The sequence below is a fragment of the Typopeltis vanoorti genome, chromosome 1, assembly GCF_054136105.1.
Source record: "Typopeltis vanoorti isolate ZY-2024b chromosome 1, IOZ_Tvanoo_1.0, whole genome shotgun sequence".
Taxonomy (NCBI): domain Eukaryota; kingdom Metazoa; phylum Arthropoda; class Arachnida; order Uropygi; family Thelyphonidae; genus Typopeltis; species Typopeltis vanoorti.
Genome location: NC_143549.1, coordinates 156,540,529 through 156,566,988, shown reverse-complemented (window position 1 = coordinate 156,566,988; position 26,460 = coordinate 156,540,529). Strand labels below are relative to the sequence as shown.

Below are 26,460 nucleotides of genomic sequence, written 5' to 3'. Positions count from 1 at the left end.
GAGAATTATAGAGGTATTTCCTTACTGAGTGTTCCTGGCAAGATCTATGCAAGTATACTTGAGAAACGGTTGAGAAGAATTGTGGAAGAAAAGCTTGGTGAAGAACAAGCTGGATTCAGTCCAAATAGAGGCTGTCAGGATCAGATCTTCACTTTACGACAAATAGTCGAGAAAGCATGGGAATATAACAAAGATCTGTATTTAAGTTTTGTCGATTTGGAAAAGGCATATGATAAGGTGCCAAGAGAGAGAGAAGCTATTCAATACGCTACAGTTATATGGTGTCAATGGGACATTATATCAAGCAATACTTAGTCTTTATTTGAGTTGTAAGTCAGCAGTTAGAATTGAAGGAAGTACAGGAAGATGGTTTAATGTGAAATCTGGTGTGAGACAAGGATGTACATTATCCCCTCTGTTATTCATTATATATATGGATCACATTATGAAGGAAAGTGGTATTAAACATGATATCAGAATTGGAGATGTTAATGTCAGCTCTTTGCTTTATGCAGATGATGTTATACTTCTAAATAAATCTGCTACAAGTCTGCAAGATTCTCTGACTGAATTGAATAACTGTTGTATTAGATATGGTATGAAGGTCAGCAATAAAAAGACAAAGACAATGAAAATAGGCAGAATCATTGAAAATGTCAACTGTGTTGTGAATGTAGAACCTGTGGAACAAGTAAAACATTTCAGCTACTTAGGCATGATTTTTAGTGAAGATGGTAAATTAAATATAGAAATAGATAACAGACTCAGCGAATCAGCAAAGCTGGTATGGTGGGAAGTCAATTGAATAAATTCATATGGAATAAGAGAGAAATTAGTTGGAACACTAAAATGGCTGTATACAAGGCAATGTTGAAACCAGTTTTAACTTATGGATCTGAGAGCTTAGTCAGAAGTAAAACACTTGACCAAAGACTAGAGACTGCAGATATGAGATTCCTGAGAAAGATTATAGGCGTGAACAGATGGCATCAATGGTAATATCATATTAAAAATGAGGATATTAGGAAAGAACTTGACATTGTCAGCATCCAGGAATGTGTTAGCAGAGCTAATCTCAGGTGGTATGGTCACTTAAACAGAATGGGCGAGGAAAGATTAGCAAAACAAGTGTTCTCCCAGGTTGGCAGGAAAACGACCTAGAGGAAAACCAAGATATAAGTGGATTGATACGGTACAAAGTGCCTTAGACAATCGAAATACAAGATCTGATTATGATAATATAAGATCTTGACAAGTAACAAACTGATTTGGAGGAAAATTGTAGATAGGAAGTTAGTAATGATGTAAATTTTTCATGTAGTACTATCATATCCTGTACACCTCTTGAGGGGACATGTCTGGAATTTGAAGACGATGAACTTTCACATCGTCTGCAAGGAATATGGAGAGCTGAACTGGGCTTCTAATTCCATGTCCACTCCTCACTTTTCTATAGCGCACCTTATCAGGTATCCAACTGGATGTTGAACAAATGAGAATAGACTTAGTTTGAGACTTGGCAAACTAAACTGTATTTTATGCTGTAGGAAACATTATATGCACGTTTTTGTTTCAAAGAAGAAAAAGATATCTAAAGATTAATTATCTTTGATATTATTACTAGACCTCAGGTAGTTACTCATCGACAGAAGCTACACATCACAGTAATACTTTTTACTTGAATTTATTCACACAATTTGAACACCCCATGTCCAAATGTAAACTATTCCAAGCAGATACTGCTCTTAACACACAATTAACTAACATTTATTAAATTATTAACTGATATGTTGACTTCAAGGCATTTTTATAGAAAAGGATATGATACACATAAACGCAACTGCATGAAAATTCAAAGTGATTTTAGTCCTAATTGGTGCTCTCTATGGATAGGATGAGAGTAATTTGATCATCAGCTGATTGTTTCATTTATGATGGTTTCTCTGAGTTCTAGTAAGGTGAGGCAGTCATATTTCTTTAGATTAGGTAAATATGATAGAACTGTGACAGATTCTTAAAACTGTCACTTCCATTTATAGTAACATTTGTATATATTTTTTTACCCTTACAGATTTTGATTTGTGTCATTGGCAGTATCGCAATACAAGAGCACCTACAGTATAGATGCGCATTTTGTCAAACTGAAAAAAACAAATAATATTCAAGTGGATAATACAAAATGCATCCAAGATCTGTACTACAGTTGGTAATGACAATGATCAGATTCTGTAGAATAAACCTCTACAGAGAGATACAAAAATAAATCTGAAAGACTGTAGAATCTAGTACAGATTGACAAGAGTATTTACTTAACCTAAATAAATATGGTTACTTCATTCCACCAAAACTCTGGGAGACTATCACTGTGAGAACTGTCAGATGAACAATCAAGATCCCTTCACAACATCTATAGGGGAACCAGTTAAGACTGTAGCATTATGTGATTCTGCACTTGGTCTGATTATGTTGCCTGCATGGATGACCACATATATAATATCCTTGCATATCCTTGTGGTAACAAAAATGTCTTGATAAGCAAGGCAAAAATATCAATTAATGATTGAATATAAGTAGTAAATAAATTGTTTTCCTTAGATATGTAGTTCTTCCTTAAAAAACATGATTGATATACATTATAATGGTACAACATAATCAGATATTCTGGCTTGGGTATCACCAAGTTAAACAAGACTATAGCTGTTTCAGTCAGGTAAAAAAATTTGACTGGTCTTACCAACTTATTGGTTAGATAATCTGTAGAGCTGCCATTGGCATATGCTGTCTGAACAATACAAAGTTTGGCATCTAAATGGCATTCTTGTATCAGGTCCTTTAAATATTCTGCTATCTATATGACAAAGAAATATCTATTATGAGACTACTCACAATCTCAACAGTTAATTACAGATGATCAAAAGTAGATTGAATAATTTTCACATCTGCTCAATATTAAAGGAGACTATTTTGATTCTATTTATTTTATTTTATGTTTTCACCAATTTTCTATGGTAAAAACATAGAAAATTGTGAAGCATAAAGTTAAATTTGTTTGGTACAAAAAATTATTTCAAATATTATATCAATATTAATGATGCCATGAATTATTATTACATATATATGTGTGTGTAATTCCTTTTGCCTACTTTCTAGTTACAGCCATGTGCTTGCATTATCAAGTTTTTCACAAGAGAGGTAAATTGGAGGTTTAATTAAGTTCATATTTGAACTTTATAATTCAGTTATACAAGGTACTTGGTTAATTGAAGTTGAGATAATACAGAGTTCACCATACATGTGTTACAATGTATTAACATCATATTATGCTTCCTAGAACACCTCATACGGTAATGCAATTACTTAAACAGTACTAATACACAACATAACTGCTTATTCTTGTTTGTCTATGTGACAAAAGAATATTCTACTAAAGTCAGATATACACTTTTCCCCAATTAAATAACACAGAGAAATAATGTCTATATCTTCAATTAGAGAAACATCAGCCATATACAATACTTCTCTTCTTAGCTTGAGTAATATATATAAGCTTGACACGAAACTAAATTGGTCTTTAATCCTTTCATTTTGAATTCAGCCACCTATTTAAAGGTGCTTAGTACATGACCAAGGATAATTATATTTTTACAGAATAATCTAATCTTAAGTCTAGTTTTATGAGTTTCTGGATTCAAACAATTGCATCTAAAGATAGAATACCTATTCAAATACAACACTAACATTCTGTGCAACCAATATTCTTTCTTACCCATACAATGCTAACTATGATGATAGAAGAGAAATAACTAAGGAAAATTGCTTGTAAAGATGAATATTTATGTGAATGCAAAATAAAGTTATAACAAACTGATAACCATGTAAAATCATATAACCATGTAAAACTAATATAACCAGGGGGGGGGGGAGATTTGTTTCCTTCTTCAAAATGATATTCAGATATCTCAATACCAACTATGGCATTGTATTCTGAGTAACTATAATTAGAATATACCAATATCATTTTTGATATTATCCTGTACATAACAACTGAAGAGAAATTATAAACCATTTCCTTTAAATATTCATTACAGTTATTCTTCACTAGATTCATACCTTGTATCATACATTCTAAGAGAATAAAATTTCTGTAATGCCATTATGAGCAAATATCAAAAATTTCACCATCTTAACTTACTGATTAGGATATATCAGAAAGAAAATAATTTCTTTTTAATCCTAACATATTTACAGTACAGGTAAATTTCCCAATGAAAGTAAACTATTATTTTTGAGGAAATTATAATGTATACCAAATATTAATTACAATAACTTTAATTAGTACTTTCAATATTTTGGCAAAATCAAATTGCCATCATTAGGGAACACAGAACAATATGATATGGGCATGCAGGAATTAAGTAAATGAGGATGAAGAAAAGCAACCAAAGTTGAGCTTAGAGTCCTAAATGCACCCCTTTCCCCATTGGCTAAATTGAGTGGTAGTTGGAAGTTTTTCCACTTGGTTATACTATAAATTAAAGATGCCAAGAAATTATATTCTTGGTTTAATCCTTTATCCAAGTGTAAGAAAACAAAGTTTGTGTCTGAAGTAGTTTCAGAACTGGGATTAAACCAAGAATATAATTTCCATCTTTAATTTATAAATTGGGTGGTCTTGGGTGTTGGATTGAAGACCTGACTGAGGATGAGTACTTTCCAAATATGGGGCAATTTCATGCACCCAAATTTTCTCAGGACTGATGCAAATCCAGGATTTGGCTGTCCTGCCCATTGGCCATAGTAACAGTTCACAACTGCAAGAAAGGTTATATTTCTTTAGGATTTTAGTTAATTTTTCAGATGTGCCCTGGATATATGGAATGACAATAGATTTTGTGTGATCTCTGTTGTGGACAGGGGAGGGGGGGGTGGTTGCATTATGGGTTTTTTTTAATATTTTTTGTGTTGGTGGAAATTGTAGTCATTGGCTAAGAAAGTGTTGCAAATGTGGTCAAGTTCAGTAGTCAGGGCACTGTTATCAGAACCAATGAATTTTGCTTTGTTGTATAGAGTTTTATAATTCCATGTTGTTGGAGGGGGGGGGGGATGATTGCTGGTAAATGTATCTACCAGTATGTGCGGATTTTCTGCAAATGGAGGATGCCAGAAATTCATCAGGATAGCATGTAATCAGCGTGTTTAGAAATCGGAGATTGTTGATGTTTTCTTTTTCTAAGGTTAAACTGAATCCTGGATTGTTGATTGTTTAGATGTGTTAAGAAACTACTGAGAGTATCCAGGCCATGAGACCAAATGAAGAGCACATCACCTATATTGCACAATCAAACAGCAGGTTTATATGGGGCAGAGTTTAAGGCTTTTTCTTCAGAGGTTTCCATGAAGAAGTTGGCCAGGGATGGAGAAAGTGGAGAACCCAGGACTGTCTTCTCTGTTTGTAGAATTTTCCTTGCAAAACAAAATACCCATAGTTCATGGTGAACTGAAACAGATATGAAATATCAGGAGGAAACATAGATTGGATAAGGTCTAAGATGTCTTTAAGTGGGAGACATTAGGGAACAGAGAGGAGGCATCAAAACTGACAATTATGTCAGTGTGTGGGAGTGGAAGGTTTCTATACTGGCTTTAAAATGAGTTGAGTTTTTTTATATATGAAGGAGTGTTGCCAGTATATTGTGAGTGCACTTGGCTAAACATTTGGCTACTTTATATTTGAGTGAATCAATGTCATCCATAATGGGGCATAAGAGCACATTCTGCTTATGGATTTTTGGTAGCCCATATATCTGGGGGGGGGGGTCTGGATTTATATGGTTGTAGTTTATTGGTGACCTTTATAAGGAACCTGTGAAACATTTTGATCTGTGTGTTGGTGGACCATAGTCTAAAGGAAGGTAGGTAGAGTGATCCCTAAGCAGGGAGGTAAGCTTACCTGTATAATCATTTTTGGTTTAAAATTACAGTGGCATTCCCCTTATCTGCTTTTGTAATTACTGTTCTATTACAGTTTTTTTATTTTTTTTAATTTCCAGTAGAGTTTCATATTCTTTCCTTGAGAGGTTGCTTTTTGGTGGTTTTGCACATGCAAGTACACTTGCTACCAGAATTCTCAGTGAAAGGCTGAAGATTTTTTTTTTTTTTCATTTTACCTCGGGTGTCTGTCATCAATATTAAAACTCCAATTTATAATCTTCACAATGACTGACTGCTCCTCTTTCTATGAAGTATCTACATTGTTGTAATGTTTCTTTCTTTTATTTTATTATAATTCTTTTTTATTATTCTACCCTTGCAAGTAATCTTTCAACTTTGAAATTGAAAACAATCAAGAAACTTGACTGACAATTCTTCTCTTAATTAAAATAAAAATAAAATAAAATAAATATTTAAGTGTTCCATTTAAGTAATTCAATTTGAAAGCAAAAATAATGGAACTTCATGATACCCAGTAGTATGGGTTACAAAGTTTGAGGAGATCAAGCCATCCATCCATTAACATAAAGAGATTTCTAAAAAAAAAACCTCAAAGCTCACAACTCAGCTACCGAAGTCAAATGACATATCTCAAGTTGGATCATATATAGAAGGCTATTAAAATGGAGGACATTATGGATCCAGTCATATTTTATAGCAAATTATAGGGAAAAAACTTAGAAAATCATTTGCCTGAGAGATTTGAGAATCTTGAGCATCCAAGTTGCTTTTTTTTTTTTTTTCATTACTTAAAAGACACAAGCACTGCCCAGGAACCCATCTGTTCATCTTTTATTAGTGCTTAAACAGGCTCCTAGGCAGAGCTCATGTCTTTTAAGTAGTGCAAAATTTTCTTACTATATTTGGCTATAAAATATGGCTGGATCCATAATATTTTCTATTTTAATATCTTACCTATGCCAAACTGAAACCTTTTGGCTCTATATTTAAGTCATTAACAGGTTCTGTACCAAACTCTGTTAAATGCCTTAGCAATATCAAAGTAATCACACAAGTTTGGCATATGGATGATTCCCTTGTTGACACAATACTAGTGACAAATTATTACTTGAGAATCCTTTCTTTTAGGCTTACACGGTGATCCGAATGCATTTTTGAAAATTATGGAGACAACTACCGTGTTTGAATAAAAACTTTAGTTTAATATAACTAAAATCTACATTCGACGTTTCGACCTTTATGTCAAGGTCATCTTCTGGAGCATACAACTATACACAGGAAACAAGCTACACTACAATCAAACTGGTCTGTTAAAGACACTGACCAACCGCTACAACAATTGTTGGTCTGACCTCTGGTGGAAAAAAAAAATTATACATCAACGCTAGAGTCCTATTATTAGTGTTATCTGTTGGTTGTAGAAATACATTGGGCACAACAACAAGTATCTATCTATATACATATATTAACATCATGTACACATTCCAGCCAGTTGGTATGGAATGGTTTCTAATACTAGCTGAGGATTGGCTAGAGTCCTGACTTATGCTGGATCTTACATATTAGGTAGGCTGAATGTGTCATCCAGATCCTTGGAATTTTCATGCCATCTTTGTTGTTGATATTTGGGTGGTTTATCAGGATTTCGCAGGATTCCTTAAATTTCCTTTCGTACCAGGTTTTTGTGCAGTGTAAAGAGCAGGTGCTTTTCCAGTTGATTTGGTGTAAGGTGTTGAGAGGCCTGCTTCACCATAATGGTTATATTTAATGTGTCTAATGTGTTCTTTCTTGCGTATAGGGATTGTGTGTCCTGTTTTACCAATGTACGATAAGTTACAGGTGCAGCAGATGCAATAGACTCCAGGATGTGCTAATGGAAGGAGAGGATCCTTAGAGGAGTTGAATATGGTTTTAAGTTTAGTGGGTAGTTTAAAGGTGGCATTGAGGTTATAATGTTGTAGGATTCTGTTGATTTTTTCCGATAACCCTTTAATGTATGGGATGGCTATGGTTTTACTGTAATCTAGTTTCTTTTTTGTTGTAGTTTTATGGAGTATTTTATTAACAGTATTTTTGTTATAGCCATTATTTATGAATGTGTCACTGATGATTTTTAGTTCTTGTTTCAGGGCTTGCTGGTTAGAGCAAATTGTTGTAGCTCTGTTTTTAAGGGTGTTAATGACTCCATATTTTTGTGATGGGTGGTGGTATGAATTAGCATGTATATATTGGCCAGTGTGTGTCGGTTTTCAGTAGACAAGTGAAGGATAGACTGCCTGAAGGAAGACATGTGACTAGTGTGTCTAGGAACGGGAGCAAATTTTGGTTTTCGATTTCGATGGTAAATTGTATGCATTCGTGTTGCTTGTTCACGTGGCTAAGGAATGTGTTTAGCGTTTGTCGCCTGTGAGGCCAGATCGTGAACACGTCGTCCACGTATCTAAGCCAGACTGTTGGTCTTAGCGTGGCGGAATCAAGAGCCCTTTGCTCAAAGGTTTCCATGTAGAAGTTAGCGATTGGGGGGGGGGGATAGTGGTGAGCCCATGTCTGTACATTCTTTTTATAGGTAGAATTTGTTTTGCCACATGAAGTAACCGGACTGCAGTACGTGGGCAAAGAGGGCCGTAATGTCAGGCGGAAATTTGTTCTGTAGTAGGAGAATTGTGTCATTGATGATCAAACATAACACTCAACAAAGTCGTCTTTGTCGAGTGTTATGTTTTTAATTTTGTTTATAAAGTGTTGTGTGTTTTTTATGTAGGAGGGGGAATGACCTACCAACTCCTTGAGTGTTGACGCTAATTTCTTGGCTAAGTGGTAATTGAGACTGTCTATTCCTTCCACGATTGGTCGAAGGGGCACATTTTGTTTGTGTATTTTCGGAACCCCATATATTCAACGGCGAACTTACGCTACTGAATAAAGGACTGAACTATGCAATAGCACCTAAAAAGGTAAACAAATTGGATTTTATCTACCACATTGAAAGAGGCATCAGGTCCCTACCTAACAATATAGCAGATAAAATACGACTAGAAACCAGTAATGTCCTGAACACTAAGAAAACCATACAGAACAACCTGACAAAAACAGAATTAGCAGCAATTAAATCATTAAAAGCCAAACAAAACATAATAATAACGAAAGCGGATAAAGGCAATGCCACTTTGTCCTTGACAGGTCAACATACATATTTCAAATGAATCAACTAGTAGCCGATAACAACACATATAAAATGGTAAATTATAACCCAACAAAAATGATAAAGGATAAAACAGAGAAATTACTCAAGTCCGTCACTTCTTGGCCACCAGACACGGTTAAAAAACTCAAACCCCACTAGGCCTCCCCCCCAGAATATATGGGGTTCCCCAGAAAGATGGCATGAAAATTCCAAGGATCTGGATGACACACATTCAGCCTACCTAATATGTAAGACAGCATAAGTCAGGACTCTAGCCAATCCTCAGCTAGTATTAGAAACCATCCCATACCAACTGGCTGGAATGTGTACATGATGTTAATATATGTATATAGATAAATAGATACTTGTTGTTGTGCCCAATGTATTTCTACAACCAACAGATAATAATAGGATTCTAGCGTTGATGTATAATTTTTTTTTCCATCAGAGGTCAGGCCAACAATTGTTGTAGTGGTTGGTGAGTGTCTTTAACAAACCAGTTTGATTGTAGTGTAGCTTGTTTCCTGTGTATAGTTGTATGCTCCAGAAGATGACCTTGACATAAAGGTCGAAACGTTAAATGTAGATTTTAGTTATATTAAACTAAAGTTTTTATTCAAACACGGTAGTTGTCTCCATAATTTTCAAAAATGTATTACTTGAGAAGTTTTTAAGTGGCACAGAAGTAGACTGTTATGAATTCATTTCATAACCACTTTTGAAAGAAATGTTTTACCCTTTTTAGAAAATTTCCAGCCTTCAGGGAAATGCCAGCAGGATATATATATATGCATCATAACATAGGAATCACCTACAGGAGCATAAATATTTAAAATAACCAGAGAAATACTATTAGGATAAGGAGATTATGGTTGAAATAACTGCATAAAAAGAAACCAAGAAAAAACTGTTGAAAAGAAACTTTAAACTTTGGTTTTGCAGTGAAATTCACAACATAAAAGGAACAAAGCAAATGGAAAAAAAAAAAAAAAAAAATATATATATATATATATATATCTGTATGTGATCATAGGCTTTTACTCGGTTGTTGTGATATATTTTAAAACATAGATTTAATGACTTAAAAATATTTCTATTTCTATATTTAATATACGATCTTCATAAAACGTTTTTTATGTATCAATTATGTGTGTAAATTTTTACCTGTAATTTCCAGTTTTTAGATACTTCAATGTTTATTACTATTCTTTTCCTTTATGAATACCTGAGTAAGGCTGTTATAAGCCGAAACTAGTTGTATTAGTCCCATTAAAATCTTTATAAGTTATCTCGGTTTTTTAAGTCATTAAATCTAATATTTAAAATATATATATATATATTTAGCTGCTAATATTTTGAAATATTGATGTCCAATAGGCAACTCAGAAATAATAAATTTTTACTTTAACCCTAATAATTTGTGAGAAATCATAAGAATATAACAATGATATCTACATTCTGCTGATTTCTTGAAAGATGCATTGAAATCATCGATGGAAGCAGCTGTTCAAAATGGTAAAATTATATGAAACTAAATAATCCACCAATTTCTGGTTAAATTCTATATGAAGTTTATTAAATTTCTATCATCTAATTATTACAGTTGAGCAGCTTTCACAGATTAACCATAAACCCAAATATACAAATATTCATCATCATCATCAATTTCCTGCCATGTACTCTCAAGGGGTGTACAGGATATGATAGTACTACATGAAAAATTTATATCATTACTAACTTCCTCTCCAAAATTTTCTTCCAAATCATTCTGTTACTTGTCAAGACTCCAACATTATCAGATCTTATATTTCTATCATCAAGGCACTTTGTACCGTATCAATCCACTTATATCTTGGTCTTCCTCTGGGTCGTTTTCCTGGCAGAGAACACTTGTTTTGCTAATCTTTTCTCGCCCATTCCATTTAAGTGACCATACCACCTGAGATTAGCTCTGCTAACGTATTCCTGGATGCTGACAATGCCAAATTCTTTCCTAATATCCTCATTTTTAATATGATATTGCCATTGATGCTATCTGCTCATGCCTATAATCTTTCTCAGGCGTCTCATATCTGCGGTCTCTAGTCTTTGGTCAAGTGTTTTACTTCTGACCCAGCTCTCAGATCCATAAGTTAAAACTGGTTTGAACACTGTCTTGTATACAGCTAATTTAGTGTTCCAACTAATTTCTCTCTTATTCCATATGAATTTATTCAATTGACTTCCTACCATACCAGCTTTGTTGATTCTGTTGTCTATTTCTATATTTAATATACCATCTTCAGTAAAAATCGCGCAAAAGTAGCTGAAATGTTTCACTTGTTCCACAGTTCTCCATTCACAACACAGTTGACATTTTCAATGATTCTGCCTATTTTCATTGTCTTTGTCTTTTTATTGCTGACCTTCATACCATATGTATTACAACAGTTATTCAATTTAGTCAGAGAATCTTGCAGACTTGTAGGATTTATTTAGAAGTATAACATCTTCTGCATAAAGCAAAGAGCTGACATTAATATCTCCAATTTTGATATCATGTTTAACCTTCCAAATGGCCAGGACGTCTATAGATGTCCAACTAAATCTGGATATGATTCAGCCTACCTCATTAAAGAACCAGGATAAGAAGTGCAATTTGACCATCCTGTCCATTAGAAGGTGTGATAAACCATCACGCTGAAGAGAACGGTTAATCGGATTATCTCACGTTCGTAGCTATCTCTCAGTTGCCTATAACAAGAAACACACATCCTTGTTCTATGCTGGTCAACTGGATTTTAGTTATATAGGATAGACTAAAAATAGAGAAATTATTTATATTTTTGTTTTCTCTTTTTATTGTACGATACAATTTTAATTTCTGGACAAAATAATGGTTTTGCATAATTTCTTCACTTAAATATTGCCTTGGAGAACCAATTTCATTTTTAATTTTTTTGCGCTAATTTTTTTCTAATCGCTTTCTAGACAAAACATTATTCTTTGTTCTCGAAGAAATTAATTCACGATAATTATTCAAAATGTTCTTTTAAAAAAAGAAAAGAAAACCTGCCGACGTTCCAGATTATATTATTTTTATACAATACCATCAAAATCGAATAATACTTCACAGATTTCCTTTAAGACACGCTGGAGCAAATTTGCTTTATAGAGAATAACGTGAAATTCTTTAATCATATCACTAAATTTTTTCTTTATATTATATAGTAATCTACTGTTCTTTGTACAAAACCATCGAAATCGAATAATACTTTACAGAATTCCTTTAGGACACGCTGGAGCAAATTTGCTTTATAGAGAATAATGTGAAATTCTTTAATCGTATCACTAAATTTTTTCTTTATATTATATAGTAATCTACTGTTCTTGTACTTTCACTTTCTTGGTTTCCCTGTATAATTGGTCATTACAAAATTAAATTAACAGTTATAGATATTTACTGCATAATTCAGATATTTTATTCTCCAATTTTTAAAGTAAGCGATACATTTGCTTATTTTTATCATTCAAAATTTCCTTTCACAATACAAATGAACTTTATTTTGACTTTGATAGCATCACCCCCCCCCCCCCCCCACACACACACACATACATTGCCATTGCAACATTACCAGACACCCAAAAGCTGTTATGAAACAGGTACAATTTTTATTTCATTCGTGATTTTTCCATAATAATTTTCCACATAGTTTAATTTTTTCAACACAGAAACCTAAGTTTTGATTATTATAAATTTGCAAATTATAAATAAGAAAATATACATATTATTTCCCTATTATTATAAATCAGGAAGTTAAGTGATGTTGGCTAATAGGGGAAATTAATATTTAAAAACACTGTCAACCTACAAATGCAATATCAGAATATGCTTCGAATGTCTGTTAATCAATCAGAAAGATGGAAAAACAGAACAAGGAATTTCTGCCTGTAAAATATTCAGTTATTGCACGAGGTATTTTAGTGCGCTGCCTTCTGGGCATGTTCTTTTGATCTGGTTCCCAGTGGTGGTGGTGGGGAGGGGTTGGTAATCTCCATTAGTCTACAACTTGTTACTGTGCAGAAAGGAATATTATAAAGTATATCCAATATACAATTAATTTGTGAGATGGCAAGCAAGAGCAGCAACAGCAATAGCAGTAATTTTTTTCGAGATAATTATCAAATAATTTAGAATTTTTTGATAATAAAAGTGAAACTGATCATTATAAATAAAGAAATCATTTTTGGCATAAACACTTCATCAGCCTGTAAAAGAAATGTCAGTTTTACTGTGTTAGGATATCTGAACAACAGAAAATGAAACAAGACATTCTTGCTTGAGGCTATTTAGTGCGATTCTAGGAAACTTTCTGTCTTGTGTTTCTCAAAAGAGTAATCTAAGACTTTTAGCTTTTCCTCTACGTAAGAGGATTATTGTTCAGCATTTCTAAGACGTATTTCAGAAATAGCAATCAGCAGAAATAGAAGTAGTAATATTTAGATTTTTTTTTAAAAAAAGAAACAGAAATAACACAATTAAAATTTCTTTGTGTGGGTTTTACATGTTGAAAATACAGCATAGCATTTCTAAATCTTAGAACAATTTCAGCAGACCACTGATTTCAGATTCAAAGAAAGAGTACAGAATTAGAAGCTTCGATATACAACAATATTATTGCTTTATTTCTTTTGTCAAAACGGTAAACTGAAATAAGAGATTTTGAATACCGTCTGAAAGCTTTCAAAACTATAGAAATTTAAAGTAGTTATGCAACTTAGTTCCAAGGCAGGAGGGGGGGGTTGCGTTAAAAAATCCTAAAAATGAGCATACATTTTTAATCATTCCATACAGGATATCCTTCCTATTATATTTTCAACATATCTACAGTGGTTAAGCACTGGATATTATAGTAATGTGCATCCTACAAAAAAAAAAAAAAAAAAACATCTGTTGCAATTTTCAACAAAAGAAGAAGGCGAAGAGTCTCTGATAAAATACCATTAAGTATAAATTTTTGATACTAAAAAAAGATACAATATCGGAAACCGAGTAATGCAGTTTATAATCATTTGTTCTTCAGAAAAAAAAAAAAAAATCGTTCCTGAAATTGAAATGTGACAATCCATAAAAAGGTATTTTGCAAAGAAAGAGAGCAAAATGTCATATTTATTTCACTAAATGTTATTTAAAAATATAAATATTTGACAAAATATTTTAAATGTAAACAAACATTTGAAAATTTGCAAAAAAGAATCTATACTGTCAGTAAAGTGGAGGAAATTAACTATTACTAAAGTATATTCATTGCAAAGGCTGATCTATGGTCATTTCAGGATTGATTATTTATTTTGGCAGTGTGAAACTTCTATTTTTGGAAAGAGACACAAGAAATAAATTGTTCAGCAAAAAAACAAAAAAAAAAAAAACCGATCAAATATCCTAGTACAGTGAAGAAAATTCGAAGTAACAGAGTACATGTAAAGACAAGTGACACAAAAGTCGCTCGACCACAGTTAATCCGCTAATGGCTCTCAAATCGCCGTTAAGGGATTAACAGCGCAGGAGGGTTAATACTTGATAAAAGATAGAATGCCGATGAAGTTTTGATCCATGAAAAAGTCTGGGGTAGTCTTGCTATTTCATCCACCTTGGCCGGTAGGAGGGTTAATACCACTTTCCTTCATAATGTGATCCATATAGATAATCAATAACAAAGGGCATAATGTACATCTTTGTCTCACACCAGATTTAACATTAAACCATCTTCCTGTACTTCCTTCAATTCTAATTGCTGACTTACAACTCAAATAAAGACTAAGTATTGCTTGATATAATGCCCCATTGACACCATATAACTGTAGTGTATTGAATAGCTACTCTCTTGGCACCTTGTCATATGCCTTTTCCAAATCGACAAAACTTAAATACAGATCTTTGTTATATTCCCATGATTTCTCCACTATTTGTCATAAAGTGAAGATCTGATCCCGACAGCCTCTATTTGACCTGAATTCGCTTGTTCTTCACCAAACTTTTGTTCCACAATTGTTCTCAACAGTTTCTCAAGTATACTTGCATATTTCTTACCAGGAACACTCAATAGGGATATGCCTCTGTAATTCTCACATTCAGTTTTATTTCCCTTTTTATATATGGGTACTATGAGAGCTCTACTCCAATCATCAGAATTCGTCCCTCTGTCCAGGCATTCTGAACTATGCAGTGCAGCCACTGTAAGACTTTTATACCACTATACTTCAGCATTTCTGGTCGAATATCATCTACTCCTGCTGCCTTTCCACATTTCAAGCATGGATATGTATTCCTGACTGCATGCCTGGTAAGTGTTTATTATTACTGTGCTGTCATCATTGCTTGTTTCATTTAGCAGTTTTCAAAGTAATTACTCCATACTTCAAGGATACCTTTTTCTCCAGTTTTCATGTCATCTCTAGCTCCTTTTACAGCACTCTTTCCTCCATTCCTAAGCTTCTTCAACAACCTCCAGAATATTTTGCCACCTTCTTGATATTTATTTTCTATATTCTTGCCAAAGTCCTCCCATGACTTTTGTTTCGCTAGTTTTACACACTGTTTAGCATTCTTGCATTTGTCTCTGTATTCTATAAGAGCACAAGCTGACTTATTTGCCAGGAACTTTTGATAAGCTTTCTTCTTTTCTTTCAATGGTTCTTTAACTTCTTGTGTCCACCATGGAGCTCTGATTTTTCTATCCTTGCAGACAACCTCACCACATGCCTCTCTGCCTGAATCAATCAGCATTTTCTTCAGGGCTTGCCAATGAATCGCCGAGGTTTAGTTCCTGTTGTCAAACTCTTTCATTTTTTCTTGAATAATATTTATGTATTTTAGTCTACAGTTCACATTTGAGAGCTGCTCAAGTTTTATTTGCTTTAAAATTTTCTTACATATTCTTCTTTCCAATATGAAATTCAATTTTATCCTGCTCAAGACTAAATGGTGATCACTTCCAATTTCAAATCCTCTGTGCACTCTGCTGTCCTGCACCAGAGAAAAAACATCACTATCAACAATAACATAGTCAATGAGACTTCTTATTCCTTGCCTCTTCTTCTCTCCATTGAATTTGTGAACATTTTTATGTTGGAACATTGTATTAGTAATAACCAGTCTATGTCCTGAGCAGAAATCCAATAGGTATTTGCCATTATTATTAGCTTTGCTCCTTTCTCCAAATTTTCCCAAAATATTTTTGTATGTCTGACAATCATTTCTTATTCTGCTATTTAGATGCCCAATAAGGATCAACTTTTCCTTTTTTATTGTGTCAAATGCTTTCTCTAAAGCTTCAAAAAATTCCTCCACTTCTACCTTAGTAGAACCTTCTGTGGGACCATAGGCACAAATAAGTCTCATTGTCCAGTTCCCCATTCTCATATTTGCCCACATTACTCTACTTGAGACTGACTGCCATTCAAGAAGATTAGCCTCGTATTTTGTGTTGAATACTATGGCTACAAATCTCCTTTTCCTTGATTGTCATCGCCTGAATATAACATTTTGTATTTATTGCTCAGAAAGTTTTTGTCTTTTTTGTTTCAGTCACCCCTATTATGTCGATCTGGTACTTATCTAATTCCTCAGCTAGCTCCATTTCTTTGCCATTCAAGCTTCTTATGTTGATAGTACCAATCTTTAACTCTGGTGATGTTGAGTTGGGGTGTGTTTTCAGATTTGTTCCAGTAGCTGAATTTTTGCTGTTTGCCCTGGTTCCCTGGCGAAAACAACTGGGGCCTTGTTTAACCGGGCAATGCCCCAGCCGGCATGAAATTTTGTCATGTTGTACCATTATATTATAAGAAACAAACCTTGGAGACTCAGTTGCATAGTCTAAAGAAAATATTGATTCAGCAATGAAATCATGTGCAATTTTCTGGAAGGATAGAAAAATGGTGGACTCTGGAAGTTAAAGAGACAGTATTGGAAAAGAAAAGGTATTGAAAGTTTTTTGCCAAGTAAGTCAGACATACCCTAAGAGAATAACAGAGAAAAATGTAAAAAAGTGAACAGTGTAAAAGCAACTAAACAGGCATCATGGGAAGATTTTGATAAAAATACCAAAAGCAAATATCAGGAAGATGATAACATATTCTGGAGGCTCTTGAAAAAGATTAGATGGAGGAAAGAGTACTACAGAGTTAAGGAATCAGAGATGACAAAGGGAAAATGAAAACTGAAGATAAAGATATTCTAAATGTCTGGAGTCATTACTTTGTAAGATTGTTAAATGAAAGAAGAAGTGACAGAATAGTGGCAGAAAATATTTAAGAAGAATGCAATCAGAAGTATGAGGATGGGCTGTAAAGTTGTGATAATCGCCATGAAGGAATTGAGGTGGAACAATGTAAGCATGACTCCACATATTTCCAACGATGTGTTACAAACTCGTTAATAATAAGTTTATAACACTTCATGGGGAATATGTTATAAACTTGTTACAACACTGCTGCATCATTTGCAATCCTCTGATAAAAAAGTCTTCCCCTTGTTGCACAACCAGTCATCAGCTGCAGATATGACTTCATCATCTATGGCAAATTTTGTTAATTTCAAATGTTTGTTTACATTTGGGAACAGGAAATAGTCAGATGTTGCCAGGTTGGATGAATAGAGTGGGTGAGGCAGACATTAAAAGCAGAAGTTGTGTATTTTCTATTAGATTTATGAGTTGCGTGAACAGGTGCATTGTCTTGGAAAAGCAACACACCTCTGCTCAGTTTCCCTGCAGGCATTTTTCCATCAGTACTCCTTCAATTCCTTCAGAGCTGTTGAATAAACTGCTGCTGTAACAATTTCACCTTTTTTGAGATACTTGGTAAGGATCACACCATCCATATTCTACAAGACAATGGCAAGAACTTTCCTTGCTGACTTTTGGGTTTTCGGAACTTCTTTGGCCATGGAGAACTTTTGTGTCTCCACTCCATTGACTATTGTTTGGTCTCTGGGTCATAGTAATGAAGCACTGTTGGATATGATAGGGCACAGTCCCCTAAATTCTCACACAAAGTTTTGGTGGATCTCAGCTGCAGACTTTCCTTGCAGCAGCAGGAAAAACTTGACAAACTGCACCTCTTTGTCTTTGAATTTCTCAAAATCTCTGACATGTCTTCTTATATATCCTAAAAGAAAAAGAACAAAAAGAATGCAACATGTGGGTTAAAAGGTTTTAAGATGTCATTTCTTATATCAGCTGCTTTGATATCATTTTTGTTCTAGGTGTTTATCAGAACTTTTCAGCCCTTCCCCCACTCCCTCGTACATTATGTGAGGAAGTAAAAGCAACAGATAACATCTAACTCATAACATCAATATTATTTTTGATGAATTTTCACAAATTTTCTACTGATCTGACTAGGATTTCAATGTCAATTTAATGTTGCATAGATAGAGAGAGAATAATTTTATAGTAAAAAAACACTAAGGACTAAGTACAACATTTAGGATTTTATAAGGTGACAGACATTACTTTTTGGTCATCCTTGTACCTCCATTTATTAAACATTTCAGGTCGAAGACCATTCCAGTTCCCTTCTCACATTGCTAATGTTTCTTTCTATTGAAAAAAAAAATGATATATACTAATATCTGCATTCCACTTGAATATTTTCTTTCAAAAGGAGAGTGCAGTTATTAGTTCATATTAGTTATTTTATTTTACAATGTTTCTCATTATTTTCTAGATATCCCAACTATCCTTATCTTCAGTATAATCACATTTAATTTGTTTCTATATACTCTTTTCTCTATTTTTAAGTTTTTTTCAATAACTTCCAGAATATTTTATCACCTTCATGATATTTATATTCTATGTTCTTTTAAATACTATTGTTTAGCAACTTTTAAAATTAGCTTAACTTTAAAAATTACAGCCTGCTTATACATCTTTTATACTTTTTTACAACTTTTATATTTATATATAATTTTATACAACTTTTATAGAACTTATTTTATTGAAAGACTAACTTCTTGAATCCAATGTATATTTCTTACCTTTTCTGTCTTTCACAAACTTACCCACATGCTTCCTTGGCTGAATCTATCAGTTTTTATTTTTGGATTTTATAATTCTCTGCGAAATCACCAACCTCTTCTGATTTGCATGTATGATTGCTAACACATGCATGGTTGCAAAACAGATAAAGCATTCAAATAAAGAGTTCTTGCCAGTAATTTAATTACCAATATTTCCCCAGAGAATGCTTCACCATGTTGCTTACCAAATATGTATTCTTACATTCACATACAATGTAAGAATATTTTAATTCAGTCATTTAGAATTATCATTTTCACCAATGCCATGGGATATCAATGAATGTAATATTTGTCAATTTTGCGCATTCTAAGACTAGCAGATAGGAGATTTTCCATAAGAAAAAATTCTGCTGCCTCTTGACCGAGCTCAGCTTGAAATGAAAGAAATTAATCTTTAGCATTTTGAAATAAGAATTAACAAGCTAATTTTCAACTCAGCCTAAAAGCACTAATAAGTAAATAAAAATTATGTTATGTAATGTCAATTACGTTATGTATGTCCAACATCCTTCTCTATTCCAGAGTAATTTAATAATAACGTGTGACACCTTTTGGCAACTCGTATTTGGAAATATGACTTCTGCATTGCTTCAACCTTCGTATCACCTCTGGGTCTGGCTCCCACTGAAGAGACCTCAATAGAGGTTTAAACCGGTCTGGGTAGTGACCCTTCCCAAATGCATAGCATTATACATGTCTGCAAGAAGATGTGTTTTGCATTATGGGATACCAAGGTAAGTGATGTGAAGTCACCTTTGCCATGAGTTGCCCAAGTCCTGAAGATACTTCAGGCACAAACTTTGTTTGCTTACACTTGTATAAAAGATTAAACTAAATATATAATTTATAGTCTAACCAAGTGAAAAAAAACTTCCACAATTATGTTATGTAATTAGTACAGCAACACACATACACACAAGATGAAGAGGGAGGGAAAAAAAGATGAAAATATTAAACCTACCAAGGTAGCAATCTTGTCTCCATCCAATATATAAAATTTCTGCTGATCATCAATATAAAAATATATTAATCTATCTGCATCTCCATCAAATGATGCATAGCGAGAGTTGGGAGTCAAAACAATGCCTAAGGAAGATGATTATAGTCAAATTTCATATGTGTAATAGGTGAAAAAATGGCTACACTACATTGTAAACATAACTGTAAAATTCAATGTGTATATAAAATCAATCAATAATATACAGATAATCAATTTAGTACATAGCACAAACACAACTTTATTTCAAAATTTATATTTTGAAGATCTCTATGTTACTTTATGATGGCTGCAATAAGGATAAAATATTCTTTAAATATAATTTTTTTGTTAAAAGTATTCAGTGTATTACATTTTCTAAGAGTTTACATCATTTAATTAATCCCTTAAAAATACCCAATGAGGTCAAAAATTCCCTTTACAAAAATCTAGAAGTTGGTTTAGAACAAAACAAAAAATGGTGGAAATGGCAGAAATGCTTGAGATATCCCATATTGTTGTGCTGGGTTGATGCTTATCAAGTGGCTGTTGTGACATTACTGCCAGTTTGATGAATTGGTGAAGAGACAACCAGTTCTGATCATACAAGAAATCTGTTTCAATGTGTACATGCCGCTGTTTGAAGCAAGCTTTTGTCAATGTGTTTAATGCTATATCTGTTTGTTTGTTTGTTTGTTTTCGTCAGCTGCAACCTTAGAATTCATGTTCATGGATACAAGTGACATTAACCTCACAGATAATGAAATCTGTAACCACATCTATCTAACAGAGCTTTCCATGTTAACTGTCATGTCAAACCATTATGCTGCATTGAACCTCAGTCAGAAGACCATGAAGACGTTTTGTATGCAAGAGAAATAAATCAGCATATCATCACTTACTGAAAACTGCTAGATTACTTACCTCTCAGTGTAACATGCTTCAAATTTTACAAAGAAGACAATCACATCTTCTATCTAATCAAAAAGATTTACTTTACAATCTTCAAGTTGTTCTTACGTCAGATGAGGTATGATTATCATGATGATGTTGAATGAAGGATTCATTCATTAACATCATCATGATAATCCTTCATGAGGCATCCTTTATGACATTTTTATATATAACTTTTTTTTTTTTTGGATGAAGAAATCTGTATGCATCCACGAATCCCAATTCAGTTTTAAATTTGCAATTAATGTCTAAAAGAATAGTTAGTAACATGCAGAAAAAGCATGTATATGCTTCCAGCACCGATTGTACTGACACATTCGTATTAGCATTTCCTGGAAGAAGATTTGCAACTGCTTGAAAAGTACTGCTTTTTATGTAGTTGAGTTACTTGGCCTCATAATTGGTATAAGACTTTTCCTCCTGAAAACTCAGGTCTTTCATCCTGCAAAAAAAACAAACCAGCAGGAAGAGTACACACAATTTACAGACAAAATACACTGGCCTCACAGCCTTAGCTGCTCATATGTAATCCCAATTAATAACAGCAACGCTGCATTCTATCAGATGTGAATGCGGCAAATGCAAAAAGGAACCCTTCAGTCACACAGTCAGAAGATTATAGGGATGCACAATATCCACAATATTCGAGAATGGGCATGGAGTCCCAGTGGAAGACAGTCTCCAGATCTTAATCCTGAACTCTTTTGGAGGCAACTTGAATCCCATATTTTATACATCATCAGTTAACAGAGTAAGAACCATTATAGTATGTGTAAGATGCAAGATTTTTGTAAAGGATATTTTGATTCACCTTATATAAAATCAAAACTCTCACAAAAAACTATATAATAAAATATAATCAGATAAAAAAATGCTACTTTATTAGTAACATTACCTTGTGGAGGCTGCTGTTGTACTTTAACAAAGTCTGCTCCACACTGCAAAATTTTAAAAATCTATCAATTTCATTCACAGAAGATACAGAAATTAAAAATTTGACTTCATTAAATAACCAAAAATATTTTCTTTGTGGAAAAACCTATTAGGCTCAAGTAGTCTATTTTGGCCAGTAATATGGCCTCTTAAAATTTTTGGGTAATGACAGGGCAGTTAATCCTATCTCTGTAGTCTGCAATGCCTCTGCTTTTTTTTTTTTTTTTTTAAGGGAGAAAGAAGAAATTTCCAGTACTGAAAACACTGCAAGCTTTGTAAAGAAGACATACTTCATGTTGAAAAGAATGAGAATGAGTTAGCATTTGTAAACTGTATCACAGATGGAATCTGAACTCGGCTAGTACTCCATGTTTGAGGGAGGATGAAAAATAAAGATTATTCAAAACTTTTTAAAATATAGTTTTAGACTGACTCATTACCAATGAAACTTCTTATAATATCTTTAAAACAATTATTTATTCCAGAAAACCAAGCTACCAACCAAATGCAAGTAATCAAACTAAAATGCTCCCAAATTCTTGCCCTAAAGGATCCCACCTGGGGACAGGCCTAAAAATAATATCATTTCATATTGAAGGTTTCTTCAGTGTCAAGCAAGATCTCATTGCAAATATTTGCAGAGATAATTACTGCAATGTGCTCTGCCCACAAGAAACTCAGAGGAGAAGGTGTCACCAGACCTTACATCCATGACATGAAACTCAAAGAGATACCCCATGATAAATATGGTAGTGCAATATTTACTAAAGGAAACTTAATTCCATCATCCATTCACTCAACAAACAACAGAAACAATGAGATTATTATAATCACATTTAAAAATATTTCAATCAGTTCAATTTATAAACTGCCAGAAGCAGCATTCTCCTTCCCCAACACATCCTCCTCAATAATAATGCATACATGACTAATGTTGTATTAGGTGACTTTAACAGCCATAGTATTAAATGGGGATACATAAAGTCCAATGAAGATGGAGAGGAGAGCTTGTTTAAAAATGGGCTGAAAACTTCTCTCTAAATCTGATACATGATCCAAAATTCCCTGCAGCTTTCAATGGTGGCAGATGGAAGCAGGACTATAACCCTGACCTCATATTTGTTAGCTCAAATATATCAAACATTTGTGTTAAAAAGGTTTTAAATCCCATTCCACACACTCAACATACTATAATACTTCAATTCAACTCAGCCATTATGCTTAACAGTCCCTTACAGATGATGATTTAATTTCAAAAAAGCTAATTGGAAGGGTTTCATGGAAGATCTTAACTGCTCCATAGGACCAGTCCCTCCAAATCCCCAATTCATAAAAATACTGAGGAAAATCTCCACCAAACACATCCCCTGAGGATGACATGCAAACTACATTCCAGGCATTTCCAAAAGCCCAGTAGCCTAATTTATAAACTCATCTTTACAACACCAACTCCCTTCTTAGAGGAGACTATCCATGCAGAAGAAAAATTATGCTCCAAGATGGCAGAAGAAAGGTGTTCCTCATGGAAAAAAGAATAGAAGCTCTTGACATGACTCATAGCAGCAGAAAGGCATGGAACTTTATCAACAGAATTAGGAAGGATTTCACTAAGCCAAATGAGCAGCCACAGGTAACAGCTAATCAAATTGCTCACCAACTGCTGCTGAATGGAAAATTCCCTAAAAAAGCACCCAAAAAATAAGATATTTAGAACCCCAAGTGAGGAACAAAATATGATTAACTCAGATTTCATGATCACTGAACTCAGTGAAGCAATAAACCTAATAAAATCTACAGACCTTGATGATATCTATAATGAACATATGAAACATTTTGGATCCAGGACTAAAGAGCGGTTATTAAATCTATACAACACTTGCCTCAGATACCAACTATCTGCTAAAGTGGTGGCCTTTCTGAAACCAGAGAAAACTCCAACCAAAGCAAAAAATTACAGACCTATGTCACTACTCAACAACCTCTTTAAACTCTATGAATGATTAATTTTGAATAGGCTACAATCCCTAATTGAACCCCATCTTATTGCTGAGCAGGCAGGTTTTAGACCAGGAAAATCCTGTACATCATAAATTCTCAACATATAGACAATGGTTATGAGCAAAAATTAGCCACAGGAGCAGTCTTTATAGACCTAACTGCAGCATACGATGCCATAAACCATCTCACACTCAGAAATAAAATATATGGAATAACTAGAGACTATCGCCTTGTCCTCCCGATCCAGTCACTCTTGAAAAACAGACGCTTTCTTTGTGGACCTGGGAGATAGGAAGAGCCACTGGCATCCCCCCAAAATGGCTTCTTCCATGAAGTGCATTATCACCATTACTTTTCAACATCTATGCCAATGATCTCCCCATCTTTCCAGGAACTAGAAATTTTATCTATGCTGATGACCATGCCATAGCTACTGAATCAAACAACTGTAAGCTGTCTCTTCTGAATTTTACAATCATCAGCTTGTAGTTCCACATATATCCTTCCTCACAAAAGTCCTCACACAGTTGGCAACCAGCCAGATAATCACTTCATGGTCACTCTCACCAACCAGAGGGAGATTTGACACCTCATTTATAATGACATCCTCTGATGAGATAATCAGATCCAAGACCCTCGATCCTCACATATCCTCTGTTACATGCTGCCAGAGATGTTGCCTCTTGAAAACTTGAGAAATTCATTTTCTTTGCTCCTAGTTCTATCTCATCATACCCATCTATATTGCCATAATTAAAATCACACAATGACCAGCCTTTTCTTATTTAATTATACATTTCATGGTCACTACTCTCCACATTATCAGGTCTATAACAATATCCAACTAAGTATTCATTCTATTCACCTCAATCTTACACATACTGCCTCAAAACCACTGCCACTATTTCTCCCCTGCATGGGCATAACTCCTTTTCTATCATCAACAGCACTCCAAGTCCTTTTTTAACCATTTGTCTTCACAAAAAATACCATACCCTTTCATCTCTATTTCTGTCAGAATGTCATCCTCATCAAACTACATCCCACTTATTCCAACAATTTTTTGGGCGAATGAACTCAATCAATGCATCAATTTCATTCCTCTTGTTCCTCATGGGATAAAAGAATAGAAGACTTCGACATGACTCATAGTAGCAGAAAGGCATGGAACTTTATCAACAGAATTAGGAAGGATTTCACTAAGCCAAATGAGCATCCACAGGTAACAGCTAATCAAATTTGTATACAAACATAACACTTCATTTCTGGATCTATAACAATTTCACTGATAATACATATTAGATGTGACTTCACATTGCCTTCTTCAAACCATTCCTCTCTCTCTCTCTCTCATTATCCATCCCAGTACCCTCTACAAACCTAACTGTTCCTCCTATATCCCAGGCCATCCTATTCCTTTCTTGTCTACTCACTTTCGCTTCCTTGTTGAGCATCGACTTTTCTCATGCTGTGCTCCCCTGTCCACCTTGAGTGCTCCTGTTTGTCTTGAACACTTGTTCTCCTCTCATTCTCTATATCATGCTACCCATTTCTCCATTCATAAGCACCACTTCAATCCTCCTTCCTTACTCCTCTGTTCTCACACATTGCTACTTACTTGCTCAGATCCATTCTCTCGACATATTACCCTCTCTTCCAGCAGCTACCTCTCCAAATGACTTACACTAAAATCATTCAAATGCAGTTCCTCTCTCTCTCTCTCATATGATTCCATTCATCCTTCAAACTCATCCCACACATTCGCAAACTACACTCCTTTCTTTTCACACCTTTTTACTAACACATCATTCATAATCGTTGCTCTCCATCTTCATGAATTTATTGTGTGAAAGTAAAACAACTTTACCAGGAAATGTCATCATTTCCTCCTTATGTATAAGATACTAATGACAGTACTATATAAATTTGCATTATCATCAGTCTATTACCAACCATTTTCTACCAAATCGATCTGGTATTTGTCTGGTTTCCAATATTGTCAAATTTGTCATTTCAGTCTTTCAAAGCAATACTTTAATACTGCATCAATCTATTCAATTGGTCTTTCCCTCAGTCTTTTTCCAAAAAAATCTTTTCTAAACCCATTCTGTTTTAAAAATGACACCTCAGATTAGCAATGCTAATACATTCTTGAATGCTAATGATGTCAAGATTCTTACCAATTAATACTTGAAAATTTTAACATGATTGTGCTAGTGAAGCCATCTGGTGATGGCTCCTCTATTTATAATAAGAACTTTGATACCCGTGGTCTCTAATCTTCAACCAGTTTTATTTCTAATTCAACTTTTAGACCAATAAGTTAAGACAAGTTTTAATACCATCTTGAACACTTGTTCTCTCATTCTCTATATCACGCTACCCACTTCTCCATTCATAAGC

The 26,460-nt window shown here is 34.0% G+C and overlaps 1 protein-coding gene across 2 annotated transcripts in view; it reads right to left on the bottom strand.

Annotated features, from left to right (window-relative positions):
- The window catches only part of nst (phosphoglucomutase 3-like protein nst), a 188,276-nt gene that overhangs the window by 89,056 nt on the left and 72,760 nt on the right, over window positions 1-26,460 (bottom strand). For both annotated transcript variants that reach the window (XM_090394875.1, XM_090394884.1), the window contains 3 exons: window positions 22,022-22,064; window positions 20,158-20,282; window positions 2,735-2,848 (listed from right to left, as the gene is read on the bottom strand). In XM_090394875.1, coding sequence (XP_090251001.1) covers window positions 2,735-2,848; window positions 20,158-20,282; window positions 22,022-22,064 — 282 coding nt within the window. The remainder of the gene's footprint in view (window positions 1-2,734; window positions 2,849-20,157; window positions 20,283-22,021; window positions 22,065-26,460) is intronic.